The following is a 23,094-nucleotide window of genomic DNA, read 5'->3' as shown; positions in this document are numbered from 1 at the left end:
TGTTCGTTCGTTCATTCATTCATTCATTCATTCATTCATTCGGTGTTTATGATCCTACTTTGTGCCAGACATAGCTTTGCATTGGGGTCAAAGGTGGCAAAACAGCCTGTACTTTAAGTGGTGACCAGCCTGGCCTGGTTTTCCTTTGAGTTTGGTTTATTACGTTACTAATGTAGTGGAACTTTTAGGTATTTTTCAACAGACCAACAATGGTAAATTTTTTAATGAGGAGAGCTGTTTGAGGCCTGGAGAGATGAAAATTAATATGTGATAAAAGTATGCATCCAGCTGTTGAGATAACTTGGAAATAAAAATATTTTGAAGATCTTTACTGAATTCCTCCTGGAATTCTGATGGGTTACTCTAATCGGAATACACACTCTGTTTCTGAGGAAAGATGATCTCTCATTCAGAGTTGGCTTTATTTTTGCCATTTCTTAGCACTCTGACTTTGGGTAGTATTTCAGCCTCTTTGACCCTTCTTTTTGTTTTCTCATCAGTAAAGTGAGGAGAGTCTAAGGCCCTTTCTAGCACCAGAAAAACTGCACACTCTTAAAAAAAAGTAGCTAAAGGAGAAATTTGAATATGGTCTGTGGATTGATTGTACCAATGTCAGTTTCCTGGTTTGTACTATAGTTATGTAAGATGTCACCACCTGAAGACACTGGGTAAGGGGTATATAGGATTTCTCTGTACTGTTTTTTGCAACTTGCTGTGAATCTGCAATTATTTCAAAATTAAAAGCTAAGTACAGAAAAAGTAGTTAAAGGTAAAGGACATTTGTTTATTCTTAATGTATTAAATGCCTTCAGCAACTCTTCTTTTCCTTTCTTCTTTCTTTCTCTCTTTTCTTTCTTTCTTCTTTCTTTCTTTCTTTCTTTCTTTCTTTCTTTCTTTCTTTCTTTCTTTCTTTCTTTCTCTTTTGAGAACCTCTTATGTACCTGATACTAGGGATAATTAATTAGAACTCATTTTCATGAAAAGAGCCCACTTCTTTTTATTTCAGGATATTTTATTTTATTTATTTTATTTCATGATAAGGGGCTTTCAGAGAAAACACAGTTTACAAACAGTAGCAGATATAAATCATTTATTATGTATTGCTTCTAAGAAGCAAGCCTCTAACTAGTACTTAGGTTAGATATAAGAGTTGCACACATTATTCTAAAAAGATTAACAGTAGCATGTCCTTGATTTATCAGATATAGCCAGGACATCTCTCAGGTTTATTTCTATTTCTTCTCCTACTTTGCTAAATCATTGTGTGAAGTTCTGCTTTTATTCTATATTCCCTTTTTAATTTCTTCTACCAAATTTTACTTAAATTAAGTTTCTTTAAGCTGACTCTGTAGGGATAATGAAAAGTTAAGTCTAATGACAGAAAACATTAAATCTGATTGGCCTAGTCTGGGAACATAAAGGTTTTGTAAAATAGTTATTTATAAAAGGAAGTGTAGCAGAGTGGAAAGGCCATGGGTTTCGGAGTCAGGTAGATCTGGATTTAAATTGCCATTCTGCCACTACAGTTTGTGGTGGTTGTTTAGGATCAAATGGTATGATGTATCTAGGAAATGCAGCATACTGCATAGTTTATAGAAAACACTCAGTAAATGGTATAGATTATTACTAAATATCTATTAAGTCTGTTTTCATGCTTATCAAATGAGAAAGTCAGCTTTGACATAAGCTTAAGTGCCAAAGTGACTTAAGTACATTAAAGAACTTTGTGCCTTTTTTTTCCTTCAAAGAGAAGTAAAGAATTCATAGGTAGTTCATGGTCCTAAAATGCCAGATTGTAGTTATGCTTGATTTCTTTGTAAACCAAGATGATGAACTTTATATCACTGTAATCTGTCACTACCAAAATGTAGTTTGGCTCAAGGGAATACTTCATTTCTGGTCAAACTCTCCTTTGATTTAGATAGCTATTAAGAAAGCTATGCTTGATTTTAACAGTGATTCTATTGTGAGATTTTGTTTAAAGGTGATAACAAAAGTTGAATGTCTTAAAAACAACAACATGTTGTCCTTTTAAAATAAGTCTATAAAACCTGCCAACCCATTTTGAAAATAAAAACCCTTCCATGTGCTCTGCTACCTTAGAAATGAAGAAAACAGAAAGTGGACATTGGTTCTGTGAGACTAGAATATAATATGCCTCTCAGAAAAAAATTATAAGACTTCAATTAAAAGTATTAATTTGAAAACTGTTTTAAAAATGAGCCCATCATAGGCAGGCAAATTTCATATTTGGGTTTATTTTATCTTAAAAATAATTTCATAAAGTATATTACGAATGACCTCATTTATTTTTATCCTACATTTGCAGTTCCTCATTGAAATATGATTTGTTGTATGTGTTCAAATAATAAAGCCTAGACTTGATACAAGAACTACAAGTCGAATGGATTGATATGGCTATATTATTCATTTAAATTTAAAATACAAACAGAAAACAGAATTTTGCTTTTCCTTTTGGGGAAAAAAAAAATCTCCCTTAATGTAGTGCAGTTTAAAATTTTATTTTTGCAATGACAAAATGCTTAATATGCCGAGGAACCTTCAAATATAGCTTTTGAGTTTCTTTATGAATGTGTTATTGATTCCAACTGGCTTGCTTGAAAACCTTTCTTTTTTTTTTAACATTTTAACAAATGTGCAAAAGGAGTACCTGGGTTTCATTTCATGATTTATATTAGTGTTCCTTATTGTTTAAATAGTTTCTCTAAGAATTGTAAGGCTACTATAATTTTCTCCATACAGGGGATTAGCTCTTTGGGAGGAAAAGTGTCCTCTCCCTACCTTATCTCCGTGTCCTTTCTCTGATCAGCTGGCATGTCTGTATGTTATTTTTATCCACGAAATTGTATATTGCCTTCTCCATAACCAATGCCGGTAACAGTCTGCAGAAGCTCTTCCCCTGAGACTGATTTCATTTTCTTTACTGCACACCAGTCTCGTAAGCTAAGAGCCTAAGCTACAGACAGATTCTGAATTTTGATATCCCAGGTGGCAGCTTGCTCATTGCTGCAAAATTATTAGGCTTATCAAGTATTTTCTTCACCTGGACAGAAGAATCTTTTACTGTTATAGGTAGTCAGCTCATCATTTGGGGAATATCGTATCTTATTTGTGCCTTTGCTTGCCTGTGAAATTGGTACTTACTGTTTAGAAATGGAGCAGCATGAAATACATTAAAACCACATGCGAGTACATCTGTTTTCAGCCTTCTGAAGCATAGGTTGGACACAGTGAAATAAAGATTCATGAAATGGTATTATATCCAGTGTATAGTAGGAAAGACCTTGGAAAATTAAGGAGCCTTTTTTTTCTTTTCTGTGCGGGAAGGAAATATAAGACTATAGATATAAACCAAGAAATAGCAGTTATGGAGTGGAAGCAGAGGGAGACCACACTGGAATAAAGAGGGAAAAAAAATAGTACTTGAAAATTATCAGATGTCAAATGGAGTAGAACAATCCAGAGTTTCATAATAGTGGCTGAGTATTTTAAATCCTATATATGAAAACAATTTAGTGTCCACTTTGCTTCATTTCACTAGAAAGTCAAATGAGACAGCAAAATTATTGAGAGAAAGAAGGCAATCTATAAATTGTCAAAACATTGTAATTGTTCTTTAGATACTAATTAACTAAATTATAAGTCAGAATAACATCTTATTTTTCCTCAGAATATTGTGAAATTGGTTTCTCTTCATATTGTTATAGAATGTGTCTTGCTTTCATTTTTTGGAAGAGGGAGCTCAACATATCCACCCAATCCCCTGGAGTTTCAGGCATTTTGAATACTTGCTTTGAACGTAAGCAATAATGATTGCATTCAGAAATGCAAGTTGTTTCAAGTGCCAGTCTTTTACATATCCCATGGTGCCCAAGAAACCTATTGCATATGGAGAGTAAGTAGTGGGAGTATGTTACACAGTTAGACATTACTGCCACACTTGTTTCATGCATTCATTTAATCAGAATTTATTTTAAAAGCTGGATCTGCTCCAAAGATGCTATGTATTTAATTCCTGACTGCCAAAGGTATTGTGACCTTGTGTTTTAAAATATTTTTGATGTATGTTTTTCCTTTTTTATTACACATTAAATTTGGGGGCCCTTCCCCCACTAGTTTTCATTGCTGTGGATTTGTTTGAAACAAATGCTTAAATGAGTAGGCAAGCCATGATTCCATCTGTGCCTCTTTTCTTTGTTGCTAAGCAAAAGAATTTATAATGATCTCTCTAGAAGAAAATCATGAAACTGTTGAAAGTTTAGTACACAAAGCCTGTTTCATTTATTTTGTGTGAGATTTTTTTATGTTACTGTAAGAGAATGACCGTTGGGATAATTTAAATTCTTTATCTTTACAGTAGGGGGAGGAAAAAGTTAGTGCTACTTAAAAAAAGATACCGTAAAAAACAACCAGGAAACCTTAAATTTTCCTTTGAGGAACATTTTTTTTTTAACTATTTCTATATTCCAAATTGCAGCCATATAGTTCTCTATTTTAAAGAGCAGTTGTTGCAGACCGATACAGATGTTTTAGAACGTATATCGCATACCGATTTTATGTAGACTGAGATAGCTCCAAAAACTTTCTATGAGAGTTGCTGAAAATAGGCCTAATTTAATATCATTGTTATAGATTTGAATTTTGAGGAGTAACTAAAAATATAAAAACAAAAGGAGCTCTTACTAAGTTCTGTTGCTGTAATATTAAAATGATTTATTTCAAATGGTGGTGAGAGGTATCATTTCTTACAGTATTTAACCTTTTTCTAGTTGAATCGGTTTGCCTCTGGCAATTTGAGAAAAGACTGCTATGCACTACTCTGCACCCCACTTACTCCTCCATCGCTTTTGTAAGGGACTAGATGGACATTTTCCTTGAAGGGAGGTGTAACGGAGCAGGATACAAAGTACCATAAAGAAGAAATGGATAGTGCAAACCAGCTAATTTTACTTGTGATTCTTAATCAAATTTCACCTTCCAAGTAAATTACCATTACTTGATGTCAGATGTCTTCTGGTGAATTCCGGGATCTTTAAATATTACCCTTCTTGAAGATTAAGAGTCCGCCAGGCAGCTGCTCTGAAAGCCCTGCTGGAGCCTTCCTGAACTCGGCTGGTTCCTTCTAGCTCTGTTTGGATGATACCAAGTAACTCAAACCAGCAAGCAGGGGAGTGGGCGAGGCCTCTGGAGAGCCTAATCTTGCCTTACTTCTAGAAGCTTCATGAGAAATGGAGTAAGGTACATAGCAAAGAAGGCAGTTTAAACTCGGCTACAACGAACTTCGTGTGTGGCTGTTTAGAAGTGAAGTGGTTCCTTCTCCTTTTGCGCTCTCCCTGTTATGACTGCTGAAATGGAACATCCTAAACAGTCTTTTCTCTTTTGCTTGGCTTAGCTGTGCCGCAGGATGGGACCTGGGCTTCTGTGTTGAGGTAATTCTTTTGTGAGCAAGGAGAGGACAAAGTAGAGGGGCATGATTTTCTTTGTATTACAGATGCAGGGTGTGTTCTTAATTTTGAATCACCGTCTCCTTTCTGGTTTCCTACTGGTCAGAATTTGTTGGATTCCTCACAGCACTGTATAGGGAGAGCTTACAAAGGTGTGGATTTTGAACAGTGTGATTACACTTCTTCAGATTGGGGATTGCTGTTGTTTTTGGTTTTGTTGTTTTGTTTTGTTTTGTTTGAAGTGGGGGAGGGCAAGCCTAGGAGAACAAAATGTGATGTTTGTGAACACTGATGTGCTCATAGCATTGGCTTGAAGTCCCCTTCACTCTAATCTCTGAACTGAAACCAGCTCAGTTCACACTAAACACTCCTCGTGTGGTGTCCAGATCCTCCTCTGCCCAAGTTATTGACTTTACATGTACTGGTAAGTAGAAAGTAGTGATCCTTTGCCCTCTATCCTCCATACATTTGTGATAGAATATTGACCCTTGTTTTTATTTGTTCTGAAAGCCATGTAAGCAGTTGTCACAAAGGGGCGGTTTGTTTTATGTCATCCATGATGTGGGTCCATAATTACTAAAGCAGTCCTCTTAATCCTGAACAAGGAGCACAAAGAATCTTATTTTGAATCCGTGAAAATTGAGTGGTCCTCTTAAAACATTGTTAATCTCTGATTTTACCTGGGTGAGAGGTGAGGGTAAAGGGGGTGGGGGTTGGGGGTAAGTGAGAGTGAACTTTTTATGATACTAGAAGGTTCAAGATCCTAAACATTTCTTTAAAAGAGGCTTTTAACTTATTAACTTGTTTTTTTCCTTTACAAATGGTGTTAAGGCTCACATATTTTAGGGCTGTTGTGACTTGATTTTGTTGGACACACATTCAGAATGGGCACTGGTGAAGGAATAAACTACACGTGATAGTTAACACTTAGAAAGTGTTAAGAAGAAAATAATAACTTAGAAAACAAGCAGCAATCAGGTAGCAAATTAATAGGTGCTTTTCCGTAATGTTTCACCCTTTCACAGTGTTGTGTACAACTTAGTAAGTATAGGTATTACAATATGGACAGAAATTATTGTTATTTTCCACTCAGAAATGAAATCAGGATGGCATTTCAATCGTAAGGTTTTCAGACTTTGTCAACAGTTTGTCAGTGTTAAATATTAGGGACCTCCCTATACTATAAAAATCGTAGAAGGAGGTCCAGAGTATTTATAGAGATCCATTTTGTTTCTGCTCTGCATCCAATTTAATAATAGTATATGTGCACCTTTTGGTACTGTCACTTACTATTTTTCTGTTTTCCCCTTCTGTATTATAAAATTCTATGGAGAATTGACTTGCTCTCTGATTTTGTGACAGGTACTAAACCAGCCTGTATACTAATATCTGCATAATGAAAGAACGCTCTCTTGATAGTGGAGTAATACAATAACGAGCTGTGAAGGTCTTAAGACTTTCCTTGATCCTGTTATATAATCGTTGAATGTTATTTGCTGACTTTGAGGGAGGGAAGCGATGCCACCTGATTCATAGCTGTCATAAAAATACCCAAGATTCTCTTTGCATTCAGTTTAGTAACAGGAAAGACGGAACCATTGCACAATTGTGCCACAAAATTATTTCTTCCTTGATATGCATGGAATTTCTACCTGAATATTGTATGCAGTTGATTCATTTATCACCTGTGTATGCCTTATACAGTGAATTTCTCTACCCCAGAAAAATTTTCCCCTCACGTTGCCACTGCCCTCACTACTAAAATTAAAAGATGGAAAAGAGAAAAAACTCCATGAATTTGTTGTTGTTCAGCAGTAAAAATATGCAAAAGAAATACTTTTTAACTAATTTTGAACTAGTTACTACTTTTTTTCAGTCAGGTATTGAGATGGCCAGGCTGCCTTTGGGCTTCATTGTTTTGTCTAATTGACTGATTCTGAATTCAGTCCCACGCCAGTGCACTCAGTTCTAAAAGCACGGCTTTGTTTTATTCCGGGGATTACCTGGTAACCAGTCAATTAAGAACATTAGTGGAACTCTGAAGGGAAAGCAGTTCTACAATCTCTTTGGAATCCAATTGGGCTGGGGCCAGTTGCTATACATTGGGAAAGAGAAGGAGGAATCAACCAATTAGAGGACCCTTTTTTAATTCTCAAAAAACCAACAATAAGTGCAAATCTTAATTCTGAAGAGCAGCCATGATTAATTGAAGTATAAAGAACTTAAAAAAAAATCTAACTTCTACTAGCTCTAATATTCCAAATAAGAAGTGCCTGATATGGTTAATTAAATACAGATATTTAAATTAGCCACTCAGTCTCTTTGTTGTAAATGATCAGTAGGTGTTAGCTTATAACAGACTTTCCCAAATTGTAGGAGGTAAAAGGAGAAGCATTTAGGATTGTGTTTGAACCTGGCCCTGCCATTAGCAGTTATATGGCCTTACGTCTATCACTTGTCCCTAGATCTTGGTTTCCTCACCTGGGAATGGAAGGATTGAACTTAATGACTTTTAAATTACTAGTAGCAATTCCATACAGTCTCTCTGACATGGTATTCCTGAGTGACAAAATTGAAGGTTTTTGTAGTTTAATGACTAAAAGTAGTGTATGAATTTCATGTGAGTTTGGGTGTGGCAGTTTTTAATACTGAGTAGTTACAGAAAGGGTATACCAGAAATCGGTCAAATGTAGTCAGTTGAATGAAGGCTTTGTTTTTAGAGAGCATCTTTTCTTTTTAGATAGACCTAAAAATATGTTTAAGAAGCAGTTGTTTAAACTTAGCCTCATGGAGTGTTTTTGTTCTCAGTCTGTGGACCACGGGAATTATTTGATGGCGCCTGTGAATCCGGTAGGACTAAGCATTCTGTTAGGTGATAGATATGTCATTTACATATGAAGGATTATCTTTCAAAACCATGTGAATGCTGATGTAATGCAATTAAAATACATTTAAAGGTATTGCTAAATTCACAGGCCTTGTATTAAGGTTGTTTGTTGTTTTACTTGTAGTATTCACTGGAGTGGGGGTTGGGGACCTCAGTTTTAGCATGGTGGGGAGGCTCTTTGAAATATTTTGATTAAAGTAGGTCCTGGGGCGCCTGGATGGCACAGCGGTTAAGCGCCTGCCTTCGGCTCAGGGCGTGATCCTGGCATTATGGGATCGAGCCCCACATCAGGCTCCTCCGCTATGAGCCTGCTTCTTCCTCTCCCACTCCCCCTGCTTGTGTTCTCTCTCTCGCTGGCTATCTCTGTCAAATAAATAAATAAAATCTTAAAAAAAAAAAAGTAGGTCTTAATAATTACAGAAGTTTATGAAACACTGCCCTAGAGAACTTATCTAATTGTTCTGCTTTAAACCGCCATTACAGTGTACACCATTACCAACAAGAACATAGCGTAAGAAGGAGTTAAGTAGAGGAAATGGTGAGGATGAAGACAGAAGAGGGAGGAGGTCACTTGCCCTATCCTAGATTATTATCTCCATCAAATAGCATTTTGGAACTTTGTCTCTGACATCTAAAACCATCTCTTTGCCCTATGAATTAGGGCTAGGAGTGTGGGCTGTTGAGGCTGCATCTGGCACGATGCTGGGGTGCAGGGGGGAGCCATATGACAAGAGGAATGCACCCTGGAGTTGGGTGTTAGGGGGAGACAGCGTTCTTGAAGTCACATGGTTTGGAAGTATCTTGTATTTTCGCTCCTGCTTATATTCCAGTTCCACAAATATTTGAACACACACTACCTGGTACGGTAGTAGTAGATCAGAGGACACATTTGGTGCCAGTCTATATTTTTCTTTTTTGAGCTAGACCTGGACATTCTGTATAGAAAGCAGTGTTAACAACCAGTTCCAAGTGAAAGAGCACTTACTTCTGATACTATTTCTCTGACTTTTACTCTGTACCCTTTCTGAGATTTATATAACTTAAATCCTTACAATAACCTTTTATGTGAGTTTTGTGATCTCCATTTTACAGCTGGAGAAATTGAAGTTCAGAGAGACACAACAGCTTCTGTAGTCACTCAACTAACTGGTACCTGGAGGATCAAGATAGGAACACACAGCTTCTGACTCCTGATTCAGTCACTTGGATATTTATTGTGTAGCATTTAAGAAGGAAACAACATAAAAAAAAACTTAAACATTTTTTTTTTAAGTATGCTTTAGACAGAATAGGCATTAAAGTTTCTTAATTTCTACTTAGGAGACTGGGTATAGAATTTAAGATCTGTACTTTATCATAGTCTGTAAAAGATTCAGATCTCACTCACATCTGTTGGTATCTTATTGAAGGGTACAATATTGGGGGTGGAGGTCAAAATAGAATCACTGAGGGAACTTTTCCAAACTGGCTTGTTCTTTTCCCTGATTCTGATTCACCAGGTCTGTCATGAGACTTAAGCATGTGTGTTCTCCAAGTCATCCAAATACACTGCTCTCCTGCCCCACCCCCATCTTCACTCCCTTTGTGAACCACTTTAATATAAAGCCATGGGAGGCCATTCATACAGCAAATACATACCAAGAATCAACCACGTGCCAGGCACTATTTTAGGCTATTGGAATGTATTAGGGAATAAAAACAAAGACTCCTGGCCTTGTGCACCTTAACCTTCAAATAATTAGCAGATTATCTTTGGATGGCTTGTTTATTATTTAGTTTTGAAGGCTAATAAGTAAGAGGAAGACTCTGTGCCTTGAATATAGATAGGAGAAAATCTAAACTCGGCCTTCTGAGAAATAACAAAAGGTGAAATTACAACAGGTATGAAATTCAGGCATATTCTTCATTAAGATTCAATAAGTCATCAGAATTTGTATTAAATAAGTGATTAGAGTTGATGATAGGTATGTATGCAGAAAGCCAACTAATGACTTTACTGATTGCTTTTTGGGGTTGGACTTCAGTAACCAGTTTTAAGAGCAGTTTACCACTCTTCTTTCTAAAGTTCTCAATATTTTACAAGCATTTGGCTCATGGTCCCTAGAGATTTCCTAAGTTTGGCTTGATCTTTTATGTTCATGTCAGTACAGAGAGCCATTTCTCAAAAATCATTTTTACCTTGGGGCCAGATCTACAACTCTTTGTGTTTATTCACTGGTTCTTCTCAAATGTGTCTCTTGTAACACATGCCTTTTTTAATCAACCTTTTTCTGCAAGGTAGGAGAATTTTAGCTTACCGCCTTGACTTTTTTCTAGATAACTTAAAACTTTTCTACTACCCGTTTGTCTGTTTTTCCACTTTCCTTTCCATTATATTATCCTTTTTTTTTTTTTAACTGGCTTTTGTTAGTTTAAATTTGGACAAAAACTCTGCCTAGTGTTTTAAGCTTAAAAAATTGTCATTAATCACTGGTATCATAACATCCTCTTAAGGCAAGTTATCTTGTTGCTCTGTCCTCTAAATGTAGCATCCAGAGTCAGAAGGCCTCTGGCAGGGATAAAAATAGCCTTCCTGCTTGCTGGCTTGTTGTTGGTTTACTGGCAGTAGGAAATCTTTTGAATTCCTTAATTGGGTCAGCTCTTCGCTAGTTTCTCTCTAGACATTCCCTTCTGCCTGAAATTCTTAGATGCTTTTAGATCTCGCAACTTCGTACCTGCCCTGACTTACAGTCAAAGCCGTCCTTCTTTTATATGAAACCTTCTGTAATCTATAGAAACTTACCCATTGACTTTCCTTATCTTATGGATAATTTTTTTCCCCACTATTACAGTCTCATATCACAATTGAAAAAGTAAATTTGAGCCATTGGTACAAAAGGAAGACCTCCTTAGTTTTTTTTAAAAGGAACATTTTCCAGTTGAATTTTCAGTTTTCATTTCCTAAAATACTTCGGCTACTTTGCCAGTTTGGCTATTATAAAAGTAAGGAGTTTGATTTTGTTCCCTCTTTCTTCCCCTAAAGAATTACATCCATTTGTAACTAAGAACACTAGCAAACTCTGATTTTTCTGAAGCTGAAAAATCCCCCAGATGGCCACTCCTTTCTCCCAAGTTTTCAGTTTGGATTTTATTTGGCTAAAATGAATCCTTCCTCTTTCTTTCACAAGTGGAAATAATTAGTTATCTCTGGCTTATATTCTGAGAGGGGAAAAGCTTTAATATTAATAAAGCACCTATTCTATACCGGGGGAATTTCCTGAGCATTCTGCAAAAATGGTCTCATGAATTTCTCAACAGCCTTGTGAAGTAAATGGAAATATTTGTTTTACTGAGGTTCATACAAGCTAAGTAATTTGACCTAGCTCACAAGATGGCATTGGTCTGACTCTACTCTTTCCACTGCATGTTCAGTGGCAGAGAGACCACCAGTTGCTGGCTTTGCTTCATTCATTCATTCAACAGCTTTTTATTAAGCATTTTTGCTCCAAGCTCTGAGTTGCAAAACCCAAAGTTTATCCTTAAAGATTTTGTTGCCTTAGAGAAAGAGAGTTTAGAAATAGGTAACTTAAATATAGTGTAGTAAGTGTAAAGGGTATTGTATGGAGTGCATGGGGTCATCTGAACCAGAGAACAGATGGTTTGGGGCAGAGAGGACTTTCTGTAAGATGTGAGGCCCGAGATAGAAGGTACCTGGGCAAAAGGGTAGTGGCATGAGTGGTGAAACATTGGGAACAAAGAGAGGAGGCCATTCCAGACAGAAGGAGGAACCCAGAAGTAAAAATTAATGGGCCGGTAGTTCTGAATGTCTGGAGTACCTAATGTGGGAAGGGAAATGGTGGTGTGGAGAGATGAACCTGGAGAGGTAGGCAAGAGGAGTCAAGAATTTTTAGTAAGCCCTGGCTTTGAAAAAACTGAAAGCCACATCTTTACCGGAGAGGGGTTTTGTTTAGCCTAAAATGTATATGTGTGTGTGATTTAAATGGCTCTTTGAGTAGGTTAGGGGCAAGATTCTCCAGCTGATGTCAGTCCCAGCCAGCTCCTCCTTTGTGATTTTGCATGGAAACATCTTTACTGGAAGTTAGTTATATCACAGATAGGTAGAATAAGGTACCGATTTTGATTTGGGGAGCTATTTTTAGGTCAATAGAATAATTTATTAAAAATAATTATCTTTATATAATTAAGTGATAGAATATATTGAACACATTTTATTAGTTCATATTGATATGTATTCTGCATCTGTAGAAGTATAAACTTGCTATTCAGTAACTGAATTTATTCACATTTCTTGAGCCTTGCTCTGTGTTGTCCAGGTCCCCACAGCGCCATCTTGCTGCAGGTCTCAGGCAGTGTTGGTAAAAACAGATGCAGAAAGACAGGTGGAGCAGCACCTCCTTTAAACAGTTATTTGTGGCAGTACAGCTTTGACTTACTTAAATGTGAACTAAGAAAAACTAGCAGGAGCAGAAAGAGGAGGAACTCTTCTAGCTAAACAACAACAAATGTATGTGTATGTTTATGTATGTATGCGTGTGTGGTGTGTGTAAATCTTTGCTCTGCCTTAAAAATGGGCCTAAGCCCATGCTTACCTTTTCCTGTTAGAAATTTTTAATGGTGTCCACTGAAAACCCTTCCATTTTCTTTGGAGTATCCAAATTTTTATAGTGTAAGTCAATTAAAAAATTAACTTAGAATTTCACATTACTTATTATTTTATAGGACTGTATGCTGTATTTTGGATAACCTTGCAGTTATTCCATGTTACCATTCCTTAACCACACACATCACCAACAATGCTTGTATGACTGAAAAAGAGAAGGTCACAGCATGAGATCTAATAGCTCTGTAGAACATTTGATATTTTTCAGTGTTTGTATATTTGAAATAGCATGCTGAATCATCAGTAGCAATAATATCTGGGTTACATTTTGGAAAATAACTTTTTCTGTAATTTTGAAAAGAATACATGCATTTATATACTCTGATGTATTAGAATATTTCCTTCTAGTCCTTCCTCCTTTCATCTCATTGACTAGGTTACTTTAGTTTTAGTCTTAAAAGAATATGATAGTACATAGTGTTCTTTTGGGCACTTACTCACCCAAGCAGTTCTTAGTCTGGTTGGTAAATATTGGTTCTCCAACTTGCAAATGCCTGGCATAGAATTGCCTAGTTGAAGTACGGATCTTTTCTGGGCTGTAGAATTTGGTAGTGTAGTTCCCCAGAGTCACACTGTATCAGTTGCCTATATTTGGCTAGGTTGAGTCATATCACCAAATATAGTCTATGCCTTCTGCATGATGGATGCCAGGCTTCTGGCTCCAAATGCCACAGCTGGCCTCCAGAGACTACTACTTTCCTGTCATAATGTCCTGTCATAAGATTAGGACTGCTGATCAGGCAGTATTTCTTTATACTTGTAACACAATCAATACCAAGAGCCTTCAAAGATTGAATTTTATCCACCAGATAGGGTTCACTTGCCTGAAATCCCAAAGCCCTCCTTCTCCTTGAGAAATTCAATTCTAGATGTGCTAAAACCTGGGTTATATTTATAGTTAGATGAGTTATCAAAAACAAACAAAACCCACAAACACTGGATTATATTCAGCTTCAGATAGCTTGTTTATTTTTATTTTATTTCTCTTTATTCATTTGTGAAATGCTGGTGTTTTAAGTTCAGTGGAATGAACTCATTGAATGCTTACCTGGTACTCAAACAGGAAACTCAAGGTACCTAGGTAAAAAAAAAAGCTCTTATTCTTAAAGGGGGCTATTATGGTTAAGAGAGAAAAAAGTTAGTAGCTAAAATGATTACCTAAGAAGGTTGACTTTTGCAACATAGCTAGAAAGAAAAGTTGGTGAATTAATCTAAAAAGGGGGTTGCCTTTTTGGGAAAGTTGCCCTGAAAGAGGTGAATCTGAAGGGGGAAAAAAAAAAGAGAACCTCCACTGAGAACAAAGGAAGAGGGCACTGTCTCAGACAAGAGAGGGGACTGTCAGTGATCTAGCTGTGGGATAGAAAATGCAGAAATGCCTGTGTAAATTGGCATCTATAGAACAGAGAGGATCTTAGAGCAGAAATGAAGGGTGTACAAGGAGAATGAAAAGGTGTACAAGGAGAATGAAAGGAAGACTTGCAAGTCCCACGGTGGTTATAATGAGAGTTTACAGATTTCCAGAAAGGAAGTGATATGGGTTATCCGTAATAGATGTCGTGAATGGATGACTCTAGATATTTTAATCGTAGGAAAAATTTACAGCGGGATGGGACAGGCAGGTAAAGCATTATGAAGTTAAAAAAGAGTTTTTTTAAAAAAAAATGTCATTGCTTATATTTTTAAAACTGAAATAGAAAGCATTACTGATCAGTTAACAAAATGTCACAGGTGTATTTATTTGTTACTCAGAGGCCAAAATTGATTCCAGCCTGACAGGACTCATATCACAAGACCAGGTTAGAAAATTAAAAACAAGTATCACTTTCAGAGTTAAACTATGAACTTTGCCAATGATTCTTTAGTGCTCTATTGTCTTGGCTGAGGGGTAGAATTACTGCATTCAGAAATCTGAAGTGCAGAAAAAGTATCAAAGGTCACCTGCCTTGGCGGTAGAGGGTGGATCTCTTCAGGAGCTGTGCATTGAGGCGAACTCTGAGAACTGAGTTAAGGGACATTTTTGTGCCTGTCAAGTTGAAATAGTCTTCTTATCTCTCTCTCCTTAAAAGAGGTACCCGAAAGGTGAGTTTTTGATAAGGTGGAACTTGATTTGTTTAAACTGGGCGAGCCAGTTTGGTAATTTGTCTTTTGGATTCTCATTGTTGATTATCCCTTCTTGGCATCAGATGAGAAGCATTTAGTTCATATGGAACAGTTCTGGTTTCAGTTGAAATGTTAGCATTAAAAAAATTAGAATATCTTCTTTGAAATAAAAAGTGTCCTCTTAAACTTTGTTTAATATAGTTAAATACTTTTGTTTGTGTATTGACCTACATCAACTTAAAAAAATGTTTTATGGTAAATAAAAATGGTATGTGTGATACTTCTGTTAGTTTATTTACTAGAGGGTTTTTACAGCTATAAAATTATGCATGTGTTCCATTCCAGAAAATCAGCTGCTACTTTGAGTTAACTGATTCGGAAACACTACTCACCCCCTCCTGACTTTTGTAACAGTTAAGGTCATGTTCTTTTTCGAGTAGTTCCAGTCTGTGCTTTTTAAAAAATAAAATGTGCTTGTGACAGGTCATACGATCCAGGTTTATAGTTGAAAACAGTTCAGATGGAATTCACTAGATTTGGATACTTGGCTCTGTATATTAGCCTTAAGTAATTGAGCCAGTTTTTGGGAAGAAATTGAAATATCAAAATTAATTTTTGCCATCTCCTTCCCCATCTCCATCCCTACCTTCACTCTAAGTAGGAACAAGCTGAAATTGAAGTGAACTAATTAACGACTTAATAACCCTTGTATTTGGTTTTAAATTGTAGGAAAATTGTTAAGTTCAGATTTTGTTTCATATTAGACCCCCAAGCTTTGGATATGGGTTAATTAAAGCTATTAGCAATAGAAAACGGTTTTCTTTTTTGATGGTGTGGGTTCATTTCTTTAGAGACTATTTCAAAGAAGCAGAATTTTGGAAAGTTGAAGGAGAGTTGAGGCCTAACATTCCTTTCTAAAGAATTGTAAATATATGGCTGGTGGATTGGTAGGACCACATATTAGCTCTGGTTCCCATAGTGTTCAGTGGAACTAGATAGAGCCTTCCTGACATTTTGGAAGGCTTGCCTCAGCCTTAAGGCATGGGAGAACCTCTGCTTCCCCACTTTTTCCACAGCTTTGAGTCTGCTGTGTTTCTGTGGGATTAGAGTTTAGGCTGCTGTTTCCTAATGGAATGCCTGTAATTACGAATCAATTTTAAATTCTCACACTACCCAATTTACAGAGTGCTGATTGTGGTAGTAAATTAACAGTCACATTCTCCTATTCATTCTCTAGATGAGCAAGACTTGTAGAGGGGTTTCCATCATTTTTATGAAGGTGGGTGTAGATGTAGAATATGGAGACTTAAAAATGTTGCCCTAATGATTTTTATAACTCACAGCATAGAACTAGGCATATGGTATGGTACTCAGAAGGAGGATATAGTATATGGTCTGGATACCTCAGCTCAGTGTGTAGAAACTCTTCCAAAACAGAAATGTAATTCCTGATAAAGCGAGAAATCCCAGTGCTGTTTCCCCTCTTTATTTGTGGCTACCAATTTGGAAAGATGTTGCATCCTCCAAAAATTTAATACCGTCACAAATTCTTTTAATGGGACATCTTGGGTGTCCATTTCAGGTTCAAAACTAGATTTTGAACCACTTCAAAATTAGAAGGAAACTAACCCAGCATTTTTTGAGTACGTGCTGTGCTCTGGGCATTGTGCTATGTGGTTTGATATTTTCTGTCGCATGTAAGTACAGTGATGTGTTTTTCTTTACTTTCTATACTTGTCCTCCAAAGTGAGAATTTAAACCCATTAGTGTGTCTGTACATGTAGGCATAAGCCTGGCACTTTTGTTATGAATTATATAGAGAAATCTTCCTGCTAATTATGTACTTTTAAAAAACAAAAATTACACACATGAAAACATTTTCACATTTATGGGACAAAAAAACTATTATTATGAGTTTCTATTAGAATATAATGTTATAAAGAAAGTTACTTTGTATGAGAATTGGGAAATTAGAGACCAAATAGTTAAATATGAGGGATATTTTATTTTCCCACTTTCAAATTTGCCCTTTGTGGATGTTTGTGAACATGCTGATTGCTATGTCCTCTGACACATTGTGTTCATTAGCACAGCAAAGTCTTATCCCGTAATAAAGCTTTTTAAAAATACCTTACCTATTAAAGCTATTAATTCAGCTTTGTTACTGAATACATTTAAACCATCTATGAAAAAATAAATTTAGTAACGGCCTTCTTTTACCTTCAGGTCGTCTAAACTATTCATATCCAGGATCCGATAGCTCTCTGCTTATTAATGGTAAGTGATAATTGATTTACCCTAGTGAAGTTCCCAGAACTGAAACAAGTTAGTCCTAGATGAGAAAATATAGTAGGTATGCTTTGACAAGTGGAAAAATGACATTAGTTTATTCTGTAATGATAATTGCAAGTTGCTATTAATTTATTGGCTGTATAATGAATCATTATTTTTCCTCCAAATTGCAGCAGTAACTTCTTTGAACTTTGAGAACTAACTTATAACTTAGTCTCTGTCTTGAAATTGATGACAGAATAAATTAGAATCCCATAATGATACATGAAGAATGGTTTAATCTACCATTAGATTCTGTAGAGTGACCTTTGAAATGTCAACATGAAAACCATTTCCATGTAGTTAGAAAAATGTTCCAGGAGAAAGGGAGGGTAATCAGAGATCTGAAACCAGAAAAAGCAGTCTGAGACCACAGGGCTTGACATTGTAAAGGACAAGGTCATTCACTATTTGCTGTCTAATGAGAACAAGAAAAATGAAGTTTTATTGGCTTTTGCGGTGCCTTTGGTAAATTCTCCTTTCTGGTTCTAAATATTACCAATGTGCTGTTGAGTTCTCTTTTATGTGCGTATGCTGCAGAAGACTAAATTTCACAAGGAAGGGGCATTTCCTCATAGAAGGAATTAAAGAATCAAAAAGTATCTGTTTTGTACTACTATAGTTTAATTGGGTAAAATACAGAAGTCTATTTACTTCTCTTCTACTCATCACTATTGAATATGGATTTTTAATTTGTGTGTTCACAATGCCTTCCATCTGTCAAAGCTCATTGTAAGTCCCACCACCTCTAAGAAGTGTTCTTGGCTAAACAGCTATATTCTCATGATTCCGAAAACAAAACAAAACAAAACACCCCAAAAATCAAAACAGAAAAACAAATCTTGTACTCCTTGTCGATGGTATATTGTAATGGAGGATTAAAAATTATTTTTATGACTGGATCTACTTTTGGTTAGTATTTGACATCAGTGTTCTGTAGAACATAGGATTGTTGAGCCAGGAAAAGTTAAAAGGAAATTTGATTTATGAGAGTTGCCATGGGTGCATCAGATCCTCTGAAGACTATATAGTTTATAAAAGCCTCACTTATTCATCAGACTTTGGTTTTTTCATGCTACAGCTACCAGAAATAATGCCAAAATATAATATTTCAGGATAATGTGTGTAGACCGAAAACCAAACCCAGTGGTGATAATGGCATCAAGATAAGGGGAAATAATATAAAGGTTGCCATTATAGCAGGATTTTAGCTTTTCCTGTGGAACAAGTTCCCGAGTCTGTGTGCTGGAAATGGTAATGAACCCAAGACTTGAGATGCTGATGTGCGCTCTTAGGCAAAGTGGTCACTCTTCTTTGTCTCAGTTTCCTCACGCAGTTGCTAAATTAGATCAGTTGCCCCTGGAGTCCATCTTTGTTGAGGTGAGACTTTCTAATGAGTTTTCCTTAAAGCTAATTCAGTTCATTTTTTTTAAGAGTCTATTATTGTGAGATTGCATTCTCTGCTCTTGCCATTAATATCCTTTCTTTTATGATTGGATTATTTTCTGTGACCCTTACTTGGCAAAGAAAAATAAAGGTAATTTTTCCCCCAAATAATTATGTTTCGAGATTTTACTAGTCCATAGACTCTAGAAAGAACTGGATGGTTTTTGCTGTCACGTACATGGAAATACACGGTAAAGAACAAAGAGTTGTCAAAGAGGGAGAACTTGCTGGTTCCTTAAGCATAATCCCAGATGGGTTATGACTGCCATGGTCTCAGATCCAGTGTTCATCTCAGAGGATCCTAGAACTTGATTTTACCAGATTTGATCAAGTGTTAGTTCTTAATAACCAACCAACTAGGACCAGATGCCAATTCATACAATTTTAATTAGGAATAAAACTAGGTAGACCAGATGCTGGTGGTGACTGACAGAATCATTCTTTCTCCAATAGCAAAGTCCAGATTATAGCAGGTTACTTTAAAATCATGAAATTAAAGCAAGGTGGGGGTGGAGGGATGTTGAGGCAATTTTTAGTCATGTTGGTGTGGGTGTAGGCATTGCCCATTCTCTTCAGTCAAATTTACGAAACCTCTTCTATGGTGGACTGCTTCTATAGATAAATTAATCTCATTTGTGTATTAATATTTTAGTAACTTTGCTGGCAATTTAGTTCATGTTTTGGGGATACCCATCTTATAAATCTAGTGTAAAGCACTGTTTGTGTTTAATGAAGGTAAACTTTGGACTCACAAATACTACCCATTTCAAAGAATTGTGATGAAGATGAAATGCACGTACATCACTTAGAGTAGAGCTGCTACATAGATAAAATAATTAGAATGGTTAGGAATATTTGTGGCTAGGAATATTAGTGCTAATATACACACATATGTTTTGGTTAGGAATATTAGTGGTAAAAATTTATGAGGAAAAAACAAAACGGAATTAAGATGAGTGTAAAAATCATCTATAATTGAACATGCTGTCTTTGGCTGATTATTAAAATAGATAACATAAAAATTACTATATTCATTTTTAAATGCGGTCCCTTCGTATCTCATATCCACGCAGTGTTTTCTTAAAACTGAAAATAAAAGCCTAGTACATTGTGTTGCTTTACGTTCATTATTCAGTTTTAAAACTTTAAGGAACTCTATAAGGAGCTGTTCTTCCGTGTCCACCATAAATAATCTATTCAGGCTTAAAAACCTTTAGAAAGGTGATTATTTATATAGCTACTTTACTTTGTCTCTACTGTAAGTTTCAGAGCTTTTTCTTCCAAGCTGCTGTTTAGCTGAAAGCTATTTCTTTTTTGTTTAGATAAAAATATGTGAGAACTGTTTACTTTCTCCAGATGAACATCTGAATTTCGACTATGATTTTCATCGTATAACTTGTTTTGAAAATTTCGAGCAATCTCAAAGCTTTTTGGAAAAGAAGTGGGGTTTAAATCCTGAATAAATAAAAAGAAAGAAGAATTCAGAGTAGTCTACCAGCTTCAGCAGTTTATACTGGAGTAGTGTTGGGATTTGCGCGTGCAAAGATAAGAAGGGCTTACTCATGGAGTGGATCAGATTACTTTTCCCCTTGGCCACGCGCAGTCATCAGTTTTTGTGCAATGCAGTGACCTTCATATACCACTCATGACTTTCGAAAGACACTGCCAGTGTAATTCAACAAATTATAATTGATAACTGTGTTACGAATGTTGTGGTGCACATTCTGGGGAAATTATTCAGTTCATTGCTGTTATTAGTTGTAGAGATTTTTTTAGAGGCCATTCTTGAGGGAAATCCTTGGATTTTAAGTATATAAAAAACCCAAACTTCATAGCTCCTTTCTGGATGCTGTATTAGTTTGCTAGAGCTGCCTTAACAAGTACCACAGACTCATGGCTTGAACAGAAATTTCAGCTTCTGGTCCTGGAGGTTAGAAGTTTAAGATCAAAGTGCCAGCAAGGTTGATTTCTTCTGAGGCCTCTCTCCTTGGTTTGTAGATGGCTGTCTTCTCCCTGTGTTCACATGATTTTCCCTCTGTGCACGAATGATGTCCTAATCTCTTCTTTTAAAGACATCAGCCATATTGGATTAGGGCCTACCTCAATGACCTCATTTGACCTTAATTACCTTTTCAAAGACCCTGTTGCCAAATACAGTCCTACTGTGAGGTTCTGGAGGTTAGGACTTTAGCATATGAATTTTGAGGAGGGAAAACAATTCATCCCAGAACAGATACCTTTTCCTAGTAAATTTTATGTAATAGGAATATAGTTAGAACATCCATTTTATGATTATGAAAAGCAAGCCTGAAACTGATTCAGTTTCTCAGCCAAGTCAGGAAGGAGTGCTAAGCCTGGGCCAGACTTACCTCAGATTCCTTTGGTATGTCTTGGTGTAGCTTTGAGATAGACATCAGATTGAAAGGTTAATTTTCCCTTTACCCATCTTGAAAACTTACTTTGCCTTAGAAAACTAACATGCAGTTGCAACCACCTCTGTATAAAAGTGCTCATGCATAGTGCTTTTTTCCCCAACCTTCCATTCCATTGCGTTAGCCCATAGGATTAACTGCTTCAAAAATGAAACTTCTGGCAGGGAAAGTTATGGAATAACAGCAAAACATATTAGGTTTTAACAGAATCATGTATGTATTTCCTTTTTTCTGTGGATGTCTTTCACTTGGAAACATCCACTAAAATATTTGCTTGTCCCAGAGGAGGAGATTAGTTAAGAGATGCTTTAAAAGAAGGTTAGCATAGAACAACTCTTAATTATAGTTCTTTGGAATGAAAGGAGGAAGATTGTTTGCTTAAGGGTTGGGGGGGGGTGGTACACAGAAATCTATGAAAGGGGGGAGTGTATAATGTACCCATGAGAAATGTAGATTATAGTCACTTACTGAAAATGTATATAATGTGGTTCTAGTTACTACAATGAGGAGGATGTTGAAAGATGCCTTTATGAAAAAGAAAATATGAAAACATATTGTAAATTCTAAAGTGCTCTGCAATTGTTAGTCTTAGAATAGTAATGAAAAGCTGAGAGTAGTTATTGAAGACCAACCTCAGAATATAGACACAGGAGTTTACTTTTGCGGAAAGGAAAAAATTACTACTTACTGAACATCTGACTGTGTGGTCATCATGTATACATAGGGTATCTTTTGTTATTCTCTCATCGGCTCTCCATTTTTGTAAAAAACTGAGGATTAGGGATGTAGAGAAACTAGAGTCCCATTCTCTGCCCTTTTCTAAGCTCTTTACAAAGAATATCTTTGTCTCATCTTTATTGTATCTTATCAACATTCTTTGAATATTGTACCAACAAGTTAGCATAAACACAAGCCAATGTGACATATGAAATTCTAACCACTAGGCATATATTTAAAATAATTTTGTGACAGTGAGTCAGTCCATTACATTAGGGATTGATTTGTAAGATCATTTAAAATAATTCTTTGCATCTTTGTTGGATTGTATGCCCTGGTCTTTATGATGATTGTCTGCTTTTTGGTTCTTATCATCTTTATTCTTCTGTTAACAGATAAATTTCTTTCAGCCTCCAGCTTTTGACGTATATCTTTTTAAGTATAATTTGACTAATTCCCCTACATACTTTTTTTTTTTTTAGTCCTACTGGAAAAAATCAGTTATTTGATAACATCTTTTAATCTGGGCCCTCTCCCCTTGTTTTTTCCAAATAGAATTGCTATCTGCTTTCTCAATTTGAGCGCGATGAGAGGTAGATGGAGGGCCTGAGGTGGGCCGGAGTAGCTTGAGTATGATCAGTCTTTCATTGCCTACTAAAATCTAGTAATATCTTATCCCTCATCTTCTTTACAAAGATGATTAGGTCTTCTTATGTAGGAAAGGATTACTTTCTTCAGTAAAGTGGTAAAGATTTGTGTTACAAGTGTGGCATCATAATAATCTTAAGCCAAGTATAATCTGAAATAGTTGGGAAAAAGGTGCTTAGTATATCTTTCACGTGTAGGATAAAGGGGCACCATTTACCATTTTGTTACTGTCTGGGTTCTGGTTACATAGGTATGTTCATGTTATCAGAAATTCATTGAATTCTGTACTTACGCTCTGTGTACTTTTCTGTATACATGTCATGTCAAAATCTACATTAAAAATAATGTATAGTTATTAACAGCATTATAATAAGTAGAATTTTTAAAAATTAAACACTCTCATTTTGT

The 23,094-nt window shown here is 36.1% G+C and overlaps 1 protein-coding gene across 1 annotated transcript in view; it reads left to right on the top strand.

Annotated features, from left to right (window-relative positions):
• Positions 1-23,094, top strand: part of CPEB4 (cytoplasmic polyadenylation element binding protein 4) — a 60,718-nt gene that overhangs the window by 19,828 nt on the left and 17,796 nt on the right. The window contains exon 3 of the mRNA XM_040630613.1: positions 17,339-17,389. Coding sequence (XP_040486547.1) covers positions 17,339-17,389 — 51 coding nt within the window. The remainder of the gene's footprint in view (positions 1-17,338; positions 17,390-23,094) is intronic.

The sequence above is a fragment of the Ursus maritimus genome, unplaced genomic scaffold (assembly GCF_017311325.1).
Source record: "Ursus maritimus isolate PB19 unplaced genomic scaffold, ASM1731132v1 scaffold_15, whole genome shotgun sequence".
NCBI classification, from domain to species: domain Eukaryota; kingdom Metazoa; phylum Chordata; class Mammalia; order Carnivora; family Ursidae; genus Ursus; species Ursus maritimus.
Note: the sequence above shows the minus strand (reverse complement) of the source record. Positions and strands in the feature narration are given on the sequence as shown.